This window comes from Pygocentrus nattereri, chromosome 11 (assembly GCF_015220715.1).
Source record: "Pygocentrus nattereri isolate fPygNat1 chromosome 11, fPygNat1.pri, whole genome shotgun sequence".
NCBI classification, from domain to species: Eukaryota; Metazoa; Chordata; class Actinopteri; order Characiformes; family Serrasalmidae; genus Pygocentrus; species Pygocentrus nattereri.
This window is the reverse complement of record NC_051221.1, coordinates 32,355,101-32,374,809: the sequence shown is the minus strand read 5'-3', so window position 1 is coordinate 32,374,809 and position 19,709 is coordinate 32,355,101. Positions and strand designations below refer to the sequence as shown.

The 19,709-nt window shown below is 38.3% G+C and overlaps 1 protein-coding gene across 7 annotated transcripts in view; it reads left to right on the top strand.

Annotated features, from left to right (window-relative positions):
- Nucleotides 1–18,020, top strand: part of LOC108432662 (mucin-2-like) — a 57,952-nt gene extending 39,932 nt beyond the window's left edge. For all 7 annotated transcript variants that reach the window (XM_037542940.1, XM_037542942.1, XM_037542941.1 and 4 more), the window contains 15 exons: nt 2,401–2,584; nt 2,872–3,148; nt 4,073–4,248; nt 4,326–4,395; nt 4,501–4,622; nt 4,816–4,847; nt 6,233–6,392; nt 9,712–9,816; nt 9,939–9,979; nt 10,305–10,427; nt 11,138–11,236; nt 11,347–11,475; nt 11,647–11,686; nt 13,372–13,489; nt 17,568–18,020. In XM_037542940.1, coding sequence (XP_037398837.1) covers nt 2,401–2,584; nt 2,872–3,148; nt 4,073–4,248; nt 4,326–4,395; nt 4,501–4,622; nt 4,816–4,847; nt 6,233–6,392; nt 9,712–9,816; nt 9,939–9,979; nt 10,305–10,427; nt 11,138–11,236; nt 11,347–11,475; nt 11,647–11,686; nt 13,372–13,489; nt 17,568–17,748 — 1,857 coding nt within the window. In that variant the 3' untranslated portion in view covers nt 17,749–18,020. The remainder of the gene's footprint in view (nt 1–2,400; nt 2,585–2,871; nt 3,149–4,072; nt 4,249–4,325; nt 4,396–4,500; nt 4,623–4,815; nt 4,848–6,232; nt 6,393–9,711; nt 9,817–9,938; nt 9,980–10,304; nt 10,428–11,137; nt 11,237–11,346; nt 11,476–11,646; nt 11,687–13,371; nt 13,490–17,567) is intronic.
- Nucleotides 18,021–19,709: the final 1,689 nt, after the last annotated feature.

The window sequence follows — 19,709 nt, the reverse complement described above, 5'->3', positions numbered from 1 at the left end:
AGTCTTAGGTCTTGATTTTCAGAGGGAATGAAAATGTAAAATTGCATGTAGTAAGCATAGCTATAAAAAATATTTAATGTTTCCCAATAACTACCTATATGCAGCTGAAAGAGAAAAACAAAGGCCCTAAAACTGAACCCTGTGTGTCTCCACATTTGTCATATTTACTGTGCAAAGGTCTTCAACTATGGTGCAAAAGCAGGAAATGTGTTTTGCCTATAATAATATTATGTACCATTAGAATAAATACAGTAACAACATGAATTTCTTGTTTTTAAAGGTTATTAATATTTTAGAAAAGCACAGCTTGGTTCCTGAGTTGTCAGTGCACTTTTTTGCATGGGCAAATAAGTTAGAGAGAGAGCTTATCCAGAATTTAGATACTGCTAGACAAAAGCCCATGTTAATACCAAACGAAAAAGGAACAGAATGAAACACAGCACATTGCAGTGCATATCCATAAGTGAAGTACAATACATTACAAGAAATACTTAACTCAGTGTTCACTTAAGTGCTGTAAAAAGAACTGTGTCTTCAGTCTGTGTTTGAAGAACTCAAACTCTGCTGTTCAGACAGCCAATAGGAGTTTGTTCCACCACCTGGGTGCCAGGACAGAGAAGAGTCTTGATGCTTGTGTTCCATGCATCTTGAACAATGGCAGGTCAGTCCGAGCTGTACTTGAAGCTCGAAGTGCTTGAGGTACAGTTTGGGTTTTGACCATTGCTATCAAGTAGGGAGGGGCTTTTCTGTTTATTCAATGCTTTGTAGGCAAGCATCAGGATTTTAAATCAAGCCAGTGAAGGGAACGCAGCAGTGGAGTGATGTGACTGACTATGACGTGGCCAGCATAGGAAGACCAGCCAAGAACGAGTTGCAGAAGTCAAGCTTTGAGATTACAAGAGGCTGTAATAGCACCTGGGTGGCCTCTCGAGTGAGAAAGGGTTGGATTCTCTGGAAATTCCCTGCTGACCGAGGTGAGAGCTGAGAACGATAACTGGACATCCAGAATCACACCAAGACTTCTTGCCTCTTCAGACAGAATAATCAGAGAGTTCTGGAATGACATGGCAAAATCATGATGAGGACCTGAAGTTGCAGGGATGAGTGACATCTCTTTATGGAAGACTAAGCTGCTAGTCAGATATGCTGAGATACGACTGGAAACCTGCGTGTCAGAAGATGGGAAAGAAAGCATTAGCTGAGTGTCATCAGCATGGTAGTGATAAGAGAAGCCATGAGAGGATGTTGCATCAGCAAGAGAACTAGTGTAAACTGAAAAGAGAAGAGGACCCAGCACTGAGCCTTGGACCATCTCCATGTTACCTGATAAGAGTGACCCTCCACGCAGAGCCAGTGATTGCAAGGTTGATGAGGATGTCCAGAAGGATTGTATGGTTGACTGTGTCAACAGCTGCTGAGAAGTCAAGAAGAATTAGGACAGATCAGAATCTAAATCCTTCCTGCCTAGAAAAATTGCATTACACATAATTTTCTTAGATGGTTTAAGACTTTTGCACAGTACTAGACGTATAAGCTAACATATGATGCAGTGCATCCAAACTGTATTAACATCATGCAAAATAATAACTATGAGGAACACCAGTAGCTGTAACTATTAAAAAAATGTAACAACCTCAATTTTGTATGTGTTCAGCTTGGCCAAAACAAGCATAACATCTGTCAAAAATACAGGAAGATACTGGAAAAAGTAATAGGAATATGAAAACTAGGAACGTTCAACACATGAGAAGGAGGAGAGGCTAAGAAACGCTGGTAGAAAAAAAGATTTTTTTTTATTATTGCTGTAGCTCTGTTCATCCCAAAATTTTGACACAATTCAAAGAGTAACTGGAGTTTTCAAATGACACGAAATAACAAATTGACAAAAGTCGACATAGAAATTTTTGCATGACAGTAATGTTGTTTTTTTTTATTTACACTGTATGTATTTGTAAATCAGGCAAATCGGTTGCCTCATGGTTTGATTCCCCAGCCAGGTGACCAGGGCCCTTTCTGTGTGGAGTTTGCATGTTCTTCCTGTGTCTGTATGAGTTTCCTCCCACAGTCCAAAGACATGCAGTTAGGCCAGTTGGATATGCTATATTGCCCCTAGATGTGAGTGTGTGATTGTGTATGTCTGTCTGTCTGCCCTGTGATGTACTGGCGACCTGTCCAGGGTGTATCCTGCCTTCCGCCTGGTGACCGCTGGGATAGGCTCCCATGACCCTAACAGAGAAGCGACTTAGAAAATGTGTGTGTGTGTGTGTGTGTGTGTGTGTGTGTGTGTGTGTATTTGTAAATTGAGAAAGTTTTTTAGCCATTTTGGTCCTCAATCAACTCTTTGGTTGCAGTGTGTAAGAACATAAAACCATGTAACCTGAAATTCTTTTTTTGTACCAGGTATTTGTCAATGGTGTACAGACAATCCCAGCTTACTCTAATTCAGACTTTCGAATAACCACTACTGGGATCCAGATGACTGTGAACATCCCTGCGATAAAAGCTCAGATTAACTTTGCAGGGCTGAATTTTGTAATCAACTTGCCATCATCTTTATTCTACAACAACACTGAGGGACAGTGTGGTAAGTGTAGCTGTGGGTTTGCAACATGTTATGTACAGTATATGCTTTTTCACATAATAATGCAAGTGTACTGGATTATGTGATATAATAGTAATCAATAATGGTGCTTTATGTGATATGATGTGACAAATTATACAAGGGCAGAGTCAGACATGGTGTGACAATCACTTGTACTTTGTCATATTTTGTCCTTTAATATGTTCCTGTTAAAATATTTATACATATATAAAAGTGTCAGGTGGCAAGTGCAATTTTCCTTAACTGTTTCTAATGAATTATCCTGAAAGGTGTTTGTGACAACATCACGGAAAATGACTGCAGACTACGTAGTGGTGAAATTCAGACATGTGAAACGACAGCACAGAATTGGACTGTGACCAACAACTACACGCAACACTGTCTTCCACCCACAACCACAACCAAAACTCCAACCTCAGCCACAACCAAAACCCCAACCTCAACTTCAACAGAAAACACATACACAAACAAAACCATATCCAAATCCTCAACCCCATCAGCAACTGGAATATGTGACCATGATATCTGCGAAATCATCCTCAGCAAGTAAGACACGTGTAGTAATAAAGACATTCAGCTTTGTATGATTCAGAGATCAAGATTCTGAAAGGTCCAGATAAATGTTTTTAATTAATAATCTGACAGTTTTCTTCTGTGTTTACAATCAGGGTTGGGTAACGATGAAATAATGTAATCAGAGTACAAAAAAAGTAAATCTATTCACTAAAAAAGAGCAAACTGCAAATACCAAAATAGTGGTTGGATTTTTGCCTTCATCAAAATTTGCTTGGACTTGTATGGACTACTAAATTAGCAAACAACAATCATCAGTCTGAGCACAACACTCCAGTATGAAGCCTTATGAGCCAGTGTAGACCCAGGAGACAGAACAAATGATGGTCCCTCAATTGACCTTTATTTATAATTATCGTTAATGACAGGTCTAAAAAAAGATTTCTTCCAGACTGACCTTTTGACTGTGACATAGATAATTAAATCACCTATAATTTATCATTTGCTTCATAAAAGTTTTCCTTTTACATTGTGTTAAGTTACAGTTCTCTTATTTTTCTCTTTTCATTATTTAATCATAAAGACCAGTGACTTTAAAAGGCAAGTGTTCCAAAAGTAATGGAAAGTAATCAGATTACATTACATTAATATGGTGATCTTTTTTAACCCTCTTAAAATCTCAGGCCATTAACATACTTAAGCTTATTACGAAGTAACTAAAGGAATTTCAGTGCAAACTGACTGAGCTGTTCTTAGGTATTAAAAGTTTGTAATAAAACTTTGGGCTTGCCATTTAAGGGGTTAAAGTAACCCCTGATTACAATATGTCTATAAAATATATGTGAAATAGTAAAGAGTCTCTATTGGTTTGTAGTCTTTAATGATTAACTGTACTTATTTCATCAGTCAAACTAGATTTGTTTTAGTTCTGTATCTCATTTTTTTTTCCTCTTCTAGTGTGTTTGATCAATGCCACCCATTCTATCCTCCTGATGACTTCTATAAAGCATGTAAATATGACGTGTGCAACATGCACAATGCCACTGGCTGCTACAGCCTGGAGAGCTATGCTACCTTGTGCGCTAAGATGTCTGTATGTGTGGACTGGAGGAATTTCACTAATGGACTTTGTGGTAAGGAGCAGTAAATACAATTGTCATTAAATACTGGCTTGCAAAATATAGATGATTTTGTTCATTTCTTTTTATAGAATACAAGTGTTCCAGTCCTAAAGTCTACCAGGCATGTGGGCCCGTTGTGGAAGAAACCTGCAATTCAAAGTAATAGAGCAGTTATAATAATCAGTTAATCACTACAGTATTATTTGAATGCTTCATATTTTGATGTTGATGGTTCATCATACTCTCTTTTTGCCATTAATCCAGGTACAATGACAAGTTTGTAGATTGTAATTCTGCGATGTGTCAAGGATTCAAGGAAGGATGCTTCTGTCCTAACGGCACCACTCTGTTTAACACTGTTACAGGCATTTGTACACCCACCTGTGGTAAGTTAACACTGTGACTCATAATTGATCCATAATATAAGAGGTCCATAAGCTGTAATACAAAATCAGCTTGTTCTCTTTTATGTTTCTAGACTGATTTCTGAACATAAAATCTTCATCCTGGGCTTTTTCAAGCTTCTCTAGTACAGCTATCTATAGATGTTCCTATAAATGTATTTCTTCTGTGTCTTAGGTTGTGTAGGTCCTGATGGACTGCCTAGGAAGGTGAGTTAACTACACAGTTTGGGTTTTTCTTTTGTGAAGCTCAGTACGGTGGCTGAGAAGATCCAATAAACTGCACATATAAAACAGCTGCAAACGCAGAAAACACTTCCACCAAAATGATAAGTAATGCAGTTTACAAATGCTCTGTAAATGTGCTGCAAATTCATATATGCTCTGCAATCTCAGAAGACTCTTGTCAAAAGTTCACCAGTTCACCAAAACACTGCAAATACAGAAAACACATGCAACTTCAGAAACACTGCAGAGTCAGTCACAAAACTCAAGGATGGAGCCATTCAGACATTTAAAATCTATGCAGCACAAACATTCACTAGTAAAAGTAAGGTAACTTTTATATGAGCAGCTAACTAACACCATTGTATCATGATGGGAATTAGCTGTACTGTAATGTTCAAATACCAGTACCAGATGGGACTGATAACTACTTTAGTACAACTGAAACACATCATATATCTAACTAGCCATCCAAGTGAAGCATGAACCGAATGCAAATCTCTGTGGTCTTATTAACTCATCAACGTCTGTCAGCAATTTTCATCATAGATATTTCATCCCCTGAATGTGTCTGAATTGTGTGTACTGTGAGTCAAATGGTCTTGGTGGCCATAATCATTTAAAACCACTGACCACATAACTTCTTCAGTTAAAGGGGAATTCCACCAATTTTTCAATCATTTATGACATATGGCCAGGGCCCACAGCTGGTCCAAAGCTTTATTACTCACTTCTATAAGCTAAGACTAACTGAGCTAAATTTGCATTGTAGTCTCTGTAGTTACTGAATAATAAGCCTTAGTATATAATAAGCCTGGGATATTAAGGGGTTTAATAGTTAAGATGTAAACAAAGTTATTCATGGTGGTTTTGTGAGAAATGCTGTGTTTTAGAGAAGTTCAAGTCACTATAGTTCACAGTGGTGTTGATAGGAACCAGACATCTGAGGAGTTGAATATCTCAAAAGCCACACTGGAAGTTCACGTGAAATGGTTATAAATATTTGACACATTTGAGATAAAGGTTTCACCTAAAATACATTTTTTTATTCATGGCAGAGATGTACATGCAGGGCATTATAAGGCAAAATCCCCAAATAAAACTTTTTCTAATGTATCCCTATTTTAGAATCAGCAGCAGTACATATAAAAGCTCACAAGATGTGCAAGTTTACTGGTGGTTTTGAATAGTATTTAAAATGGCTGTATTTACGCTGTACAAATCGCAACCCCAGGTCTTATCACCACCACTGCAAAGAAATCTGTGCTGTCAAGGTTCTTTTCTATTAAATCTGGTCTGAATTGCTTTGTTTACATTTCAGCAAAAAAACAGAGCGTTTTATATACTCTTAACATGTATTTCTCCTGCAGCCGGGAGACAAATGGAGCATGAACTGTAAAGATTGTGAATGCAGGGCAGAGACCATGGGTCCAGTGTGTAAACCTGTCCAGTGTCCAGCCGTAGAACCATGTAACAAAACTGGCTTTGTGATCAAGGCAGCAACCAGCGAACATTGTTGTCCAGTGTGTGGTAAGTGATCAATTACTTTTAAATTGAGAACTAGTTTTGATGATGAATAAAATAAAAATACTAAGAATACACTGTATACTTTAATATGCATAAGTAATTGCCCTGAAAGTTTATGGTGTGCACCTTTCGCATGGTCAGGATAAGTCATATTACTAACATCAAGCTGTGTATTTGCTGTAACAAACATATTTACTGGAAAAATGCATTCCTTTTTTTACACAACACATTTTGTGACATATATTAGTCTTTATCCAAAACAATTCACACAATTTCACAATATTTTGATTTTTTTGTGTTTGTGTTTTTAGTAAGTAACATTAGATCCTCAACAAAAAGATGAATAGTGATACCATCTTGTGGGTAACACTTTACATCACTGTATCTTGGTTAATAAGTAACTAATCAGGAACTAAGCAGGAACAAATGAGTTATTCTGCATGAATGATTAAGTAACTACGCTTAACTACCAAGGACTACTAGTTAACTACTCAGTAGGTAATAGTAAACTAATGATTTTGTTAGTTCACTCTTAGCTTAACAATAACTACTAGGTTTTCTCAGGAGCTAATGATGATCAGGAGCAGTATTATAAAGTGAAACACATGGTAACTCACTATTAATGAACTAGGAGTTAATGATTGTCAGGAACAGTATTATAAATTTAACTACATTAGAAATAAAAACCCTTGAAGAAAAGATGTACTGTAGTAAAAATGATAAAAAAAATTTAAAAGAGTAAATAAGTTGTTTATTGAGTCATTTTTTCTTTGTGAACAGTCCAAATGTGAAAATATACCTGGGTTAGCTATCTAGATCACTGAAAATAACAGTATAGGAACAGGATAAAGTGAAACACATGGTAACTCATTCATGCATGGTAACAGTATTATAAAGTGAAACACATGGTAAGTCCCTATTATTGATGAATGTGTGTTTTACTGTGTTGTTTCAGAATTATAAGCACATGTTAGTGCTTTATTAAACGTAAAGCTACTGCTGATATTCTGTTATGCGTGCCTGCTAGCTAGCTAGTTAATTTAGCTAATGTGAGCTAAGCTAATAGGCAGTAAAACTTTGTGCCTCAGATATGAAACAAAGTTGTGTAATGATGTACTAGCAGAACATACTGTGTTCACTTTCATCTCTCAGACGTTCTCCTTCAGTAGTAATGGCAGATTTTGATTTCATTTTGTTTGGGTGTGCTATTTTCAGTGATATAGATAGCTAACCCAGGGATGTTTTCAAATTCAGACTTTTTACAAATAAAAAAAAGACTCAATAAACAACATATTTACTCTTACTTTTTTCAAAATCTCTGTATTTATAATTTTTGTACTACAGAACATCATTTTTTTAGAGGTTTTTATTTCTAATGTAGTTCAATTTATAATACTGTTCCTGATCATCATTAACTCCTAGTTCATGAATAGGGAGTTACCATGTGTTTCACTTTATGATACTGTTCCTGATCATCATTAACTCCTAGTTCATGAATAGGGAGTTACCATGTGTTTCACTTTATAATACTGTTCCTGATCATCATTAACTCCAAGTTCATGAATAGGGAGTTACCATGTGTTTCACCTTATAATACTGTTCCTGATCATCATTAACTCCTAGTTCATTAGTAATGAGTTACCATGTGTTTCACTTTATTCTGTTCCTGATTATCAGTAACACCTTAACAATATGTAGAATCAAGTGAATGTGAAGGCAGGACACATAGACATTGAGATATTTCCGTGAGCCCTCTCTTTAACTGACCCTGGCCTCAAGAGGACATTAGAGAATTACTGTTCAGAAGAAACACTGGTACATGTGCTTCTGCAGAAAAGAATGGTGTGAGTACAGCTTGGCTTGACCCACCATCCTTCAAGACGCGTGGAAAACAAGCGTCGAGAATGTTCTCTGTACTGGCACCCAAGTGGTGGAATAAACTCCCACTGGCCGTCCATACAGCAAAGTCTCTTGCTGTCTTCAAACGCAGACTGAAGACTCATCTCTTCATACAGCACTTAATGAGCATTAAAATATAAGCTGCACTTATATTTTATTGTATTGCATTGAATGGAGTTCTGTACACAGAGTTCTGTGTTCAACCCTGTTCCTTTGTCTCTCTGTATCTACAGTGACTTTTTGTTTCTAGCAGTATCTGAGCTCAGGACTGTCTTTTCTCTAAGCTATTGGTAACTAGCAAATATACTGTCTCTAGATAGACAAAGCACTTCTTGTAAATCACTCTGGATAAGAGCATCTGCTAAATGCTGTAAATGTAAATGTAATTTATGAGTAGTTAATCTAAGAAACAATAGTTACTAAGAAGTAGTTATTGTTTAGTTAATAGTGAACTAATCATTAGTTCACTATTACCTACTGAGTAGTTAACTAGTAGTCCTTGGTAGTTAAGCATAGGTACTTAAGCATTAATGCAGAATTACTCATTCATTCCTGCTTTGTTCCTGATTAGTAACTTATTAACTAAGAAACAGTATTGTAAAATGTTACCCATCTGGTGTTTTATTTGCATTGTAAACTCCATTTGTAAATTACCAAGCAAAATGCAGAAGTTATAAATAAATTGTTTAAATAAAAGAGTTTTTTAAAGGATACATATAGTTATATTTGTTTACAAGGAAATACAAAAATAAGGACCCACTTTATTTGCATAGCCTCCAATAAGTTATCTATAAATGTCCAAATGGTAACACTTTACTGTGGGGTACTGTTCACAAGGCTACATAACACCTACATAAGCTTGTATTGACAACTGCCACAACCCTACATAGATGTTTATAAATGCTTTTTCCAAAAGACATCATTCCCTATAAAGGTTACATCTGCCATATTTGATCAAAGGTTGCTAACTTTGCATGTCAGTTGTCAAGACCAGACAGCCTTATGACTAGGTGGTTGGGATAGTGTAGTGGTTAACACCTCTCCCTTTTACACTGTAGACTGGGGTTCAATCCCCACCTGTCAAAACTCCCTACACTATACCAATAAGAGTCCTTGGGCAAGACTCCTAACACTGCCTTGGCCTGCCTATGTAAAAAAAAAAAAAAAAAAAAAAGATCAAATTATAAGTCGCTCTGGATAAAAGCGACTAGTAAGCGTATGGTATAATGTTACCATTGTGAACAGTATTAGGATCAGGGTTCAGGTTTAAGTTTTCAGTCGGGTTAGGGTTAGAAAATTAAGGTGAATTAAGCACCTAGCAAGAATCTAGAGGGTGGTATCAAAATAAAGTGTTACTTATACTAATAAAGCTCTCTCTCTCTTTCTCTCTCTCTCTCTCTTTCTCTTTCTCTCTCTCTCTCAGAGTGTGATCCTACTCTCTGCCCCAGTGCCCCAGTAAAATGTGAAACTGGATTGGAGTTGGTACAGAACAAGACTGTGGGTGACTGCTGCTCTACTTTCTCTTGCAGTAAGTTCTGCTTCATATCACCTACAGCTTTAGTTACTGAGCACTTAAGTCATCTAATTTTTTAAAGACATTTGCTAAAGTATATCTGTAATTATTTTTAACTTGCCTGTTTGTTTGATTAGGACCCAAGCCTGTCTGTGTATTCAATGGCACAGAATATTGGGTAAGATTTATCTTTGTCAGTTGTTCTCACTTTGCACACTAACATAGTGACATTTGTGCATCCGAATCATAAGATAAGCTTCTTGGGTAATGTAGTCCTCTGTGTTCGCTCTTGGATTGTACGAACTGTGTGGTTAGGGTCATCATGTTTCCTTCATGGATTCAGTAACATATGGATTGGATTCCTCATTTACATATGATGATGTGCAGTTAAGCAAAATTATGTGGTTTGCAGAGAGTCTTAATCTCTCCAGACTGGAGGCGCAGTCATGCAGTAAAGACACCTACAAAACTCTATCACTGACAGTTGACTGTGTCATTTATAGCCTGGAGTTAAAATCCCAGTAGACATCTGTGAGGACTGCAGCTGTGGTTCCACCGTGGACCCCAAGACTGGATTACTAACTCCAGACTGCTCTCCTGTGTTCTGCAATACGACCTGCTCTCAGGTAATGGGCTTAATCTATGATTTCAGAGTCACCAGAACATTTAGTTTACTGTATCTGTTTTGTAAGTGAAATTTTAACCGATGCAATAGAAATTACTGAATAATAGTAATATTGATACAGCAGAATAGCCAGGTTTATGCTAAGATTCAGGTCAATATTTTTTGTGTAAATAGTATTTTCTGGTTTCTTCCATGAAATAATGGTACAAACAGAAAATAGTACCTAACGAAAATGTATTTTTACAAATTTGTTAGCATTTTAGATATCAGCATTACATATTAAAATAAAAACGTGTAGTTGCACTGTTTTTTGACACAACAAAAACGTCTTCCCCGGTTTCGTTCAGTAACTTTAAGAAATCCAACTTGCAAGTATCTCTAAAATGGACCACTTTTCTACAAACCACCACAGGACTTAAACAAGTGAACAAATCCTGAAATTTAGAAAAGTTGATTTAGACAACAAATACTCAGGCAGGGAAGGATACAGTCTACCTAAGTCAGCTATCAGAAGCCTTTGCATTCCTGCTTTAAAGCCTGCCAAATGCAGCAAAAATGCATTTATTATTTTGCTTTAGATTCAGCTTGCATGAAAATCTAATATTTATATAAAATGTCCTAAGCTTCTTCTGGTATGCAATAAATAATTAAACTAGCGTTCTACTAAATGTATTGTACTAAAATTCTATTACAATTGTTGCATGTTTTTAGGGCTTTATCTATGAACATGACCCAGAGAAATGCTGTGGACAATGTAAACAGCAACGCTGTGTTTATACAGATCCAAACAGCACAGTATACACGATTGAGGTACGGTCAACAGAATTTTTACAGAGATTTTACATTAAGTTCAAAAAGTTACTGCATCTTGTTACTGCAGCATCATCATTCCTGTCTTTCTGTGTCTAATACTGTTTCAGGTTGGAAAGACCTTTAGCCCTCCAAATGAAAAGTGTGTGAATTATAATTGCACTAAAGTCAGTAACGCATTTGAGTTGTTGGTGATAATCTCTTCATGTCCAGCATTTAACCCAGAAAACTGCATACCTGTAAGTTTATCCAACTAACTTGTCACACGAAAGCCATTTACTCATGTGTAATCTGCATTAGATTTTCCAGAATTCTAAATAGTGTAATGGCAAGATTTTCCAGAATTATAAGGAATGGAGTAGCAATGCATAATAATCCATAATTAAAAGCTTTATTCTGTTTTTCTCAAGGGTACCGTGACAACCACACCAGACGGATGTTGCGAAACTTGTAAGATAATTCTTTGTCTCCATTTCTCTCTCACTGATTACTAACCAAGTTTTATTAAACATTAACATCTCATCAAAAAGGTGCAAAAATGGTATTAATTAATTTCCATATCCAACTATCCATAGTTTCTGTAAACCTAACTCTTATCAGTCATTTCCTGAATGTTATTAACAACACAGTACAATGTCCAGACTGCTTCTTGAAGTTATATCAGGTTACCTATAGTATTAGAAACAAAATAATACATAATCACATGACTCCTCCTGGTGGGAATACAGACATTTTGTAATACTAGAACAGAATGTATACAATATTCTGTCTTTAATGTTTGTGTGTATCTGAAAATGCAGCTTATATGCAAAAGTTTCACACAACAGGTAAAAGGACGTTTTGTTTTCTGAGTGAAAAGAAGTTGATATCCTCTACAGAAAAACTTATTTTTTTCCTGCAAAATATAGTACAAAGTATAAATGAGTTTAACATATTGAAAAAAATAAAACTTAAAATATAAAATGTTTCATAACTTTTGTACAGACCACCTTCTATGTTTTTTTCCCCCACAAGTGATATTTGGCATATGTAGTAGTGCTCATAATGTTGCAGTGTATGCTTGGAATTGTAGTGCTGCACATTTGTGAAATGGCCTAATATTTATAAAAAATCTATGTACTTTTTTGCAGATCAGATATGATTGTGCTGTGGGACTGATCTGACTTGTATTTGACATATTAGACTCAGTAAATCAACAAAACAAAACCAGGGGTGCCCAAACTACTGAACTAATATATTCTACGGTGCATTTTGTTACCCAGTATATCAAGTATGAGTTTGTGTTCAGACAGTCTTCATCAGGCTTCATCAGGGATACTCCTCACAGAAACTTAAAGTTAAATGTATAAAACATATTTCTGGTCCTAAAATATGACAAACAGTCAATGTAAATACATTTTATATCAATGTGCCAAGTTAGTAAAACATTATTATAATTATGAATTAAAATTCATAATAATCTTAGGCTGTTTTGTTGTTTGACAACTGCTATCTTATGTCAAAAAACTCCATTGCTTGGTGAAAGGTTAAATATTAAGATTAAGTGACCCTTTTTAATCCCACAAACAGGAAAATTTCACCTCCGCATTTAACCCATCTGTGAAGTGAAACACCACATACACACACTAGTGAGCACACACACACACTACGGGGCAGTGAGCGCACTTGCCCGGAGTGGTGGGTAGCCATATCCACAGCGCCCGGGGAGCAATTGGGGGTTAGGTGTCTTGCTTAAGGACACCTCAGTCATGGACTGTCGGCGCTGGGGATTGAACCAGCAACCTTCCGGTCAAGGGCCAGTTCCCTAACCTCCAGCCCATGACTGCCGCAATATGATTATTATCAATTAAAAATGTAATTATTTATTTTGTTGGATTTTACCATATTGTAGTTTGTTTCCATTAAGCAGTAAAATACTTGAGGTCTAGAAGTAATATGATTTTCAGTGATGCACACAACACTGAACAACACCACTTAACTCTAAACTCATGGCTTCTTGTAGCTTATTGCTATATTAAACTACTTTGGAAGCATTAAGTATGTGTGAAAGTTTCTTGCTTTTCTTATGTTGTATTATTTTATGCTGGCACCTGAAAGTAATTTGAACTATAATACACCTGTGTTTCTTCTTTCAGGTGAGACTCAAAACTGCCGTGTTCAGAAGAACAACACCTACCTAGTGACCAGTAACTGTACATCTGTGCATCCTGTGGAGATAACCTCCTGCTCTGGCTCCTGTGACACTAGCTCAATGTGAGTGTTTTCAATTGGAAACACATAAACACACACAAACACTTAAACAGAGGTATAGAAACGGATAAAAAAGTAGGAAAGGGTCTTCCTGCATCGGCGCCTTGATGTGGACGAGGATTACCAGGAATAGTATTCCTCGGCTAGCTGGTGGCTGGGCAGCCCATGTAACCCGGCCCAAAAAGGCAGCATTGGGGGCCATGTGGGCCCACCACCCACAAGGTACAGCCTGGGGGGGAAGGAATCAGAGCTTGTGCAGGAGATTTTGGAACTAAACTCCTTGATAGGGGTTGATTCCTCTCCCACTAGAAGCTATTTTGTGATTTGTCCAGTGACAATAACAGAATAAAAGATGAGAATACATGGACTGCTATAGCACCAAAACGACTTCAGTTATATCATCTGCAGCACATTGTCTATCAAGCTGATGAACATTTCACCATGCAAAGAGCTTGTTAATCATGCAAATGGTTCTTACTGTGTTCCTAGTTCTATATAGAACCTCTGTCTTTATTAAAGGACCTTTGAAGAACCATCTGTTTTTAAGAGTGTACTACCGCACGTGGGAGACGGGCATATTTGACTATGAGTGAATCAGAAACTGCTAATTTAAGTGAGAACTAGGCCAATCAGAAAACACGACCATCAAGTTCTCTCACACTCACTATCAAAAACGCCTTACAGTTCGATAGTGTGTGTGAGAGGGTTTGATATTGAGTGTGAGGGGGTTTTATGGTGAGTGTGAGAGAGTTTGATAGTGTGAGAGGATTGATAGTGAGTGTGAGAGGGTTTAATGATGAGTTTGAGACATTTGATAGAGTGTGAGTGGGTTTGATAGTGAGTGTGAGAGGGATTGATGATGAGTCTGAGAGGGTTTAAGAGTGAGTGTGAGTGGGTTTGATAGTGAGTGTGTGAGAGGGTTTGATAGTGAGTGTGAGAGGGTTGATAGTGAGTGTGAGAGGGTTTGATGGTGAGTTTGAGACGTTTGATAGAGTGTGAGGGTTTGATGATGAGTCTGAGAGGGTTTGATAGTGTGAGAGGGTTTGATGGTGAGTGTGAGTGGGTTAATAGTGAGTGTGAGAGGGTTTGATGAGTTTGAGATGTTTGATAGAGTGTGAGAGGGTTTGATGATGAGTGTGAGTGGGTTTGATAGTGAGTATGTGAGAGGGTTTGATGATGAGTCTGAGAGGGTTTGACAGTGTGAGAGGGTTTGATAGTGAGTGTGAGAGGGTTGATAGTGAGTGTGAGAGGGTTTGATGGTGAGTTTGAGACGTTTGATAGAGAGTGTGAGAGGGTTTGATGATGAGTCTGAGAGGGTTTGATAGTGTGAGAGGGTTTGATGGTGAGTGTGAGAGTTTGATAGTGAGTGTGAGTGGTTTGATAGTGAGTGTGTGAGAGTTTGTTAGTGAGTCTGAAAGTTTGCTAGTCAGTGTGAGAGAGTTTGATAGTGAGTGTGAGAGAGTTTGATAGTGAATGTGAGAGGATTTTGGCCTAAATGGCCTCTCATAAGTAGAGCCACTACTCCACATTGAGAGAAGCCAGTTGAGGTGGTTCAGGCATCTGATCAGAATGCCCCCTGGATGCCTCCTGGTGGAAGGTTTATCAGGCATGGCCTACTGGGATGAGACCCTGGGTTGTTCTAGGGCCCGCTGGGGGGATTATATCAGTTGGACTGGGAGCAGTTCAGGGTCCCCTGGAATAAGCTGGAGGAAGGTGCGGGGGACAGGGTTCTGTCTGGGATTCTCTGCTCTTCCAGTTTCTACTGCGTGACCCTATCTGGATTAATCAGTTAAAGATGATGATGATGAAAGGGAGACTTAAAGAAATGAATAGGTGAAGAATAAAATTTTCACAAATTTCCACTTACCTTAGATGTAGTCAATCGGCTGAGACATGCCTGAATTCACAAGCCATCTCAGAAGTGCTCATCACTGCTGAAGTGCTGAATCAGTCTTTGTGACAATAACCGTCAATCTGATCCAAGATCAGTCCTGTTTTGTAAATACTAGCCTTAGTGCTGTTTGAAATGACACACTAAGCCATACTATGCTCTAAAACACATTTACCAGTCAGTGAGGTGCAATCAATACCTGTATGCAGATTGAGCAGTTTGAGAGAAGTTTTGGAGATATCTTTTTACAGAAACATGAGCTATTTGGGTGACTGTACAGTTCTAGTGTTTGTTAGCAATGTTAGCCTCGTCACTCTAGTTGTAAAGAAATTTAGACTCCAAACATACCTTGGCTGATTGACTATATATGGGAAAAGTGGGGAATTGTTTCCATTTTACTTTTTGCCATATCAGTCCTTTAAAAGGGCCTATATTATTTTTTCTTGTATTATTGTTCTTGTAGTTTTGCTTGCTTCTATTGAGGTCTGCTACAACGAAAACAGTACCGAAAACAGTCATTAATTTTTACATGAACATTTTCGAATCTCTCTGTATCCCTTAGAATTAAATAGGCTGTTTGTGTTACTGTGACTTTAAGACTGATTATGTAAATCATAACTAAATTATAACTAAAGTGTGAATAGATAGGGAACTAAAAGTGTGCTGACTGGTGTCAAAACAGTGACTTCCAAACAGGTTTCAAAGTTGTCATATATAGACTGTATGGACTGGGTAGAGAAATCAAACGCTTTCATTTAAAATGGTTAAGAAAAATTCAGTTTTCTGTGATATGAGCCCTTTAATTCAAGATATATCACAGTAGTTGTGCATCATTCTGTGGTCCATGGTATGCCTGTATTAGGAACTCATTCATTAGAAATGAATGCGGTTTTTGGAAAATTGCCATGGGACATGCGCCCACCCCCAGGCTGCACCTCGGCAAGGACGCCAGGGAGAGAGCGCAAGTGTGGAGGGGGCGGGTGTGGAGCGCAAGTGTGCCTGGGCCCCGCCCCCTGTTACGCAGCAAAGCTGCTACATTCGACCCAGGCGGCTGAGCAGCTGGGGACGGGAACAGGGAGGCGGAGCAGCGAGCTCTCGTTCCCTCTTGGCTCTGGTGCTCAGCTGATTCTCATCTGGCTGGCAGCGTGAGGGCCTTTAAAAAGAGCTGAGAGGGACAGGGACCACCACCACCACCAGAAAGAGCTGAAAAGCTCCGTGAACAGAGTGAAAAGGTTAGATAGCGACAGCCACTGAAAAGTGGCCAGCATAGTGCTGTGTTTTGGGAAATTGAGAATGACAGCTGCAGCTCAGAATCCTGCCTCCAGTGTCCTCCTTGAGCCTGGGGTAGCACATGCCATGCTACATGCCTCTGTTGTACCCTGTGGTAAATAAAAACATTCAGAACCTGATACTTTTTATCTTGTGTACATTTTTCTGAATATCCCTGGATCCTCTGAATTATACGGTTGTTGAAGAGTCTTAACACTAATATTGCTACATGGAAGCTAAAACTACTGCGCATCAATTTGATAGGACTAAACTACAAGAACGTAAGTTGGGCTGGTGTAATGTTCTGATGACTTGTGCTATCTTCTCAATGTTCTACTGTACGGAATATTTATAGGTCTACCCATTAATAAAATCTCTAGGTAGGATATTTTGCTAGGCTTAAACTCATACTACTTAAAACTACAAGGCTTTTTTTTAGCAAATTTAGCTTCTTTTTCACCAGCATGGAAATGCACTACCACACGGGCAAAGCATTCTGGTTTGCATGGTTTTTAAGGAGGTTGCCAGTCTAATGACATAAATTCAGTACACAGTAGCATTAGATTACCTGTAGCAATATTCATATTTCAACTCTTTAACGGCTTCATAATTCAGAGGATTTGCTGATTGTTTAAATAAAAAATGTATTAGCTTTGGAACATATTTGATCACTGAATGCGAAATGGACAAATCTTCATCCATTTTTCTCAAAGAAATTCCTTTTAGAACTGGACTTCCTTATATGGGCATAATTGCACAGCACCAACCACAGAATGAAGACATGACTACAGTAGTCTATTGTAGTAAATGTTGAATTTCACTTACATGCACAAACACACAAAGAAAACATTTGTAGCTTTTTTTAGCACTTCTGTTCCTCTCTCCATTCCTCTGGTAACCATGTCTCTTGTGTCTGTGCAGATACTCGATGGCAGCTAACAGCATGATGCACCGGTGCTCCTGCTGTCAGGAGCTGCGTACCAGGAAGAAGCAGGTGGAGATGAACTGTGCTGACCAGCGCCAGATCACTTACACATACACTTATGTTGAAGAGTGTGGATGCCATGTGACAGAGTGCAAAAACAAAGAAAACAGTGGTTAGATTAGATTCAGCTCTCTGGTTTCTCACCAACTCATTTCTATAAACCTCCCACCAACTGTGATTACATCTGTTAATGAAGCTTTGTTAAACTGAATCCAAATAACGCATCGAATAATGTGATGAATTCATTTTTTTCATTCTTAGGGAACAGGGTCTTTTTGCTTACTCTACTAATCATGATAGTCATATATTCCATTGCTTTAAGTTTTGTTTTCTTATAAAATTTGTAATTTTTTTATGATCAACAAGCAAAATAAAATCAAACAGCATCAGTGATGGTGTCCAGTGCAGTCTCTTGTGAGGAATCTTCTAAATTGTTTCTACACAGAGGAGGCTTCTCTGTAGACCACTCTTGCTGAAGATGCTGCAAAGGATGTGTAAGAGAGCTGCATATTTGCTCAGCCAGTCAGATGCCACTGTGTGTGAAGCTTAATGAACATTAATGAGCTTTCCTCCTTGTATGCCACAAAAAGAAATTTCACTTCCAGGAATGTGGTCACATGACTTGGAAGAACTCTTCCTCTCATAAGCAGACAAAAGAGACTTAACTCCTCTTCACACCAGCGGGGAAGACTGCTTCTACAAACATCTGTGAACGAATGGGTCGCTCTCAGGAGCTCAGTGAATTATCAGCGTGGTACCGTGATAGGATGCCACCAAGTCCAGTTGTGAAATTTCCTCACTACTAAATATTCCACAGTCAACTGTCAGTGGTATTATAACAAAGTGGAAGCGATTAGGCACGACAGCAACTCAGCCATGAAGTGGCAGGCCACGTAAAATGACGTAAAAGTGGGGTCAGTGGATGCTCAGGTGCATAGTGCGCATAGGTCACCAACTTTCTGCAGAGTGCTACAGACCTCCAAACTTCATGTGGCGTTCAGATGAGCTCAACAACAGCTTAGAGAGCTTCATGGAATGGGCTTTCATAGCCAAGCAGCTGCATCCAAGCCTTACGTCACCAAATGCAATGGAAAGCGTTGAATGCAGGGGTGTAAAGCGCAGACTCTAGAACAGTGGCGACATGTTGTCTGTCTGGCAATCCAGTGGAGTCTGGATTTGGCAGTTGCCAGGAGAACGGTATTTGTCTGACTGCATTGTGCCAAGTGTAAAGTTTGGTGGAGGGGGGATTATGGTGTGGGATTGTTTTTCAGGAGTTAGGCTCGACCCCTTAGTTCCAGTGAAAGGAACTCTTAATGCTTCAGCAGACCAAGAGATTTTGGACAATTTCATGCTCCCAACTTTGTGGAAACAGTTTGGGGACGGCCCCTTCCTGCTGCAACATGACTGCGCACCGGTGCACAAAGCAAGGTCCATTTAAACATGGATCAGCGAGTTTGGTGTGGAAGAACTTGACTGGCCTGCAGAGTTCTGACTTCAACCCGACAGAACACCTTTGGGATGAATTAGAGCAGAGACTCCGAGCCAGGCCTTCTCGTCCAACTTCAGTGTCTGACCTCACAAGTGCACTTCTGGAAGAATGGCCAAAAATTCCCATAAACACACTCAGCCTGGTGGAAAGCCTTCCCAGAAGAGTTGAAACTGTTATAGCTGCAAAGGTTGGGCCGACATCATATTAAACTCTATGGATTAAGAATGGGATGCCACTCAAGTTCATATGCGTGTGAAGGCAGAAGAGCGAATACTTTTGGCAATATAGAAGTATCCAGAGGAATAACTTAGTTGGGCTATATACAGTCCATGTAGTTAGTAAGACTAATTTTAAGGTTAAAATGTATCACATTGTTTATGTCAGTTTAGTTCATTTAGTTTATTATGTTAATTTTTGCACAAAAATCATAAATCCCAAAACTGCTTTGCACTAGAGTTGGCTAAATTTCCATTTGCAGTCCCTGGGCAGGTAAACATATGATTAATAATAAAACAAAATTATAAAAATACCATAAAAGCCATAATATTAATTTAATATATAGCCAGAAACCCAGATGCATACTAGACCC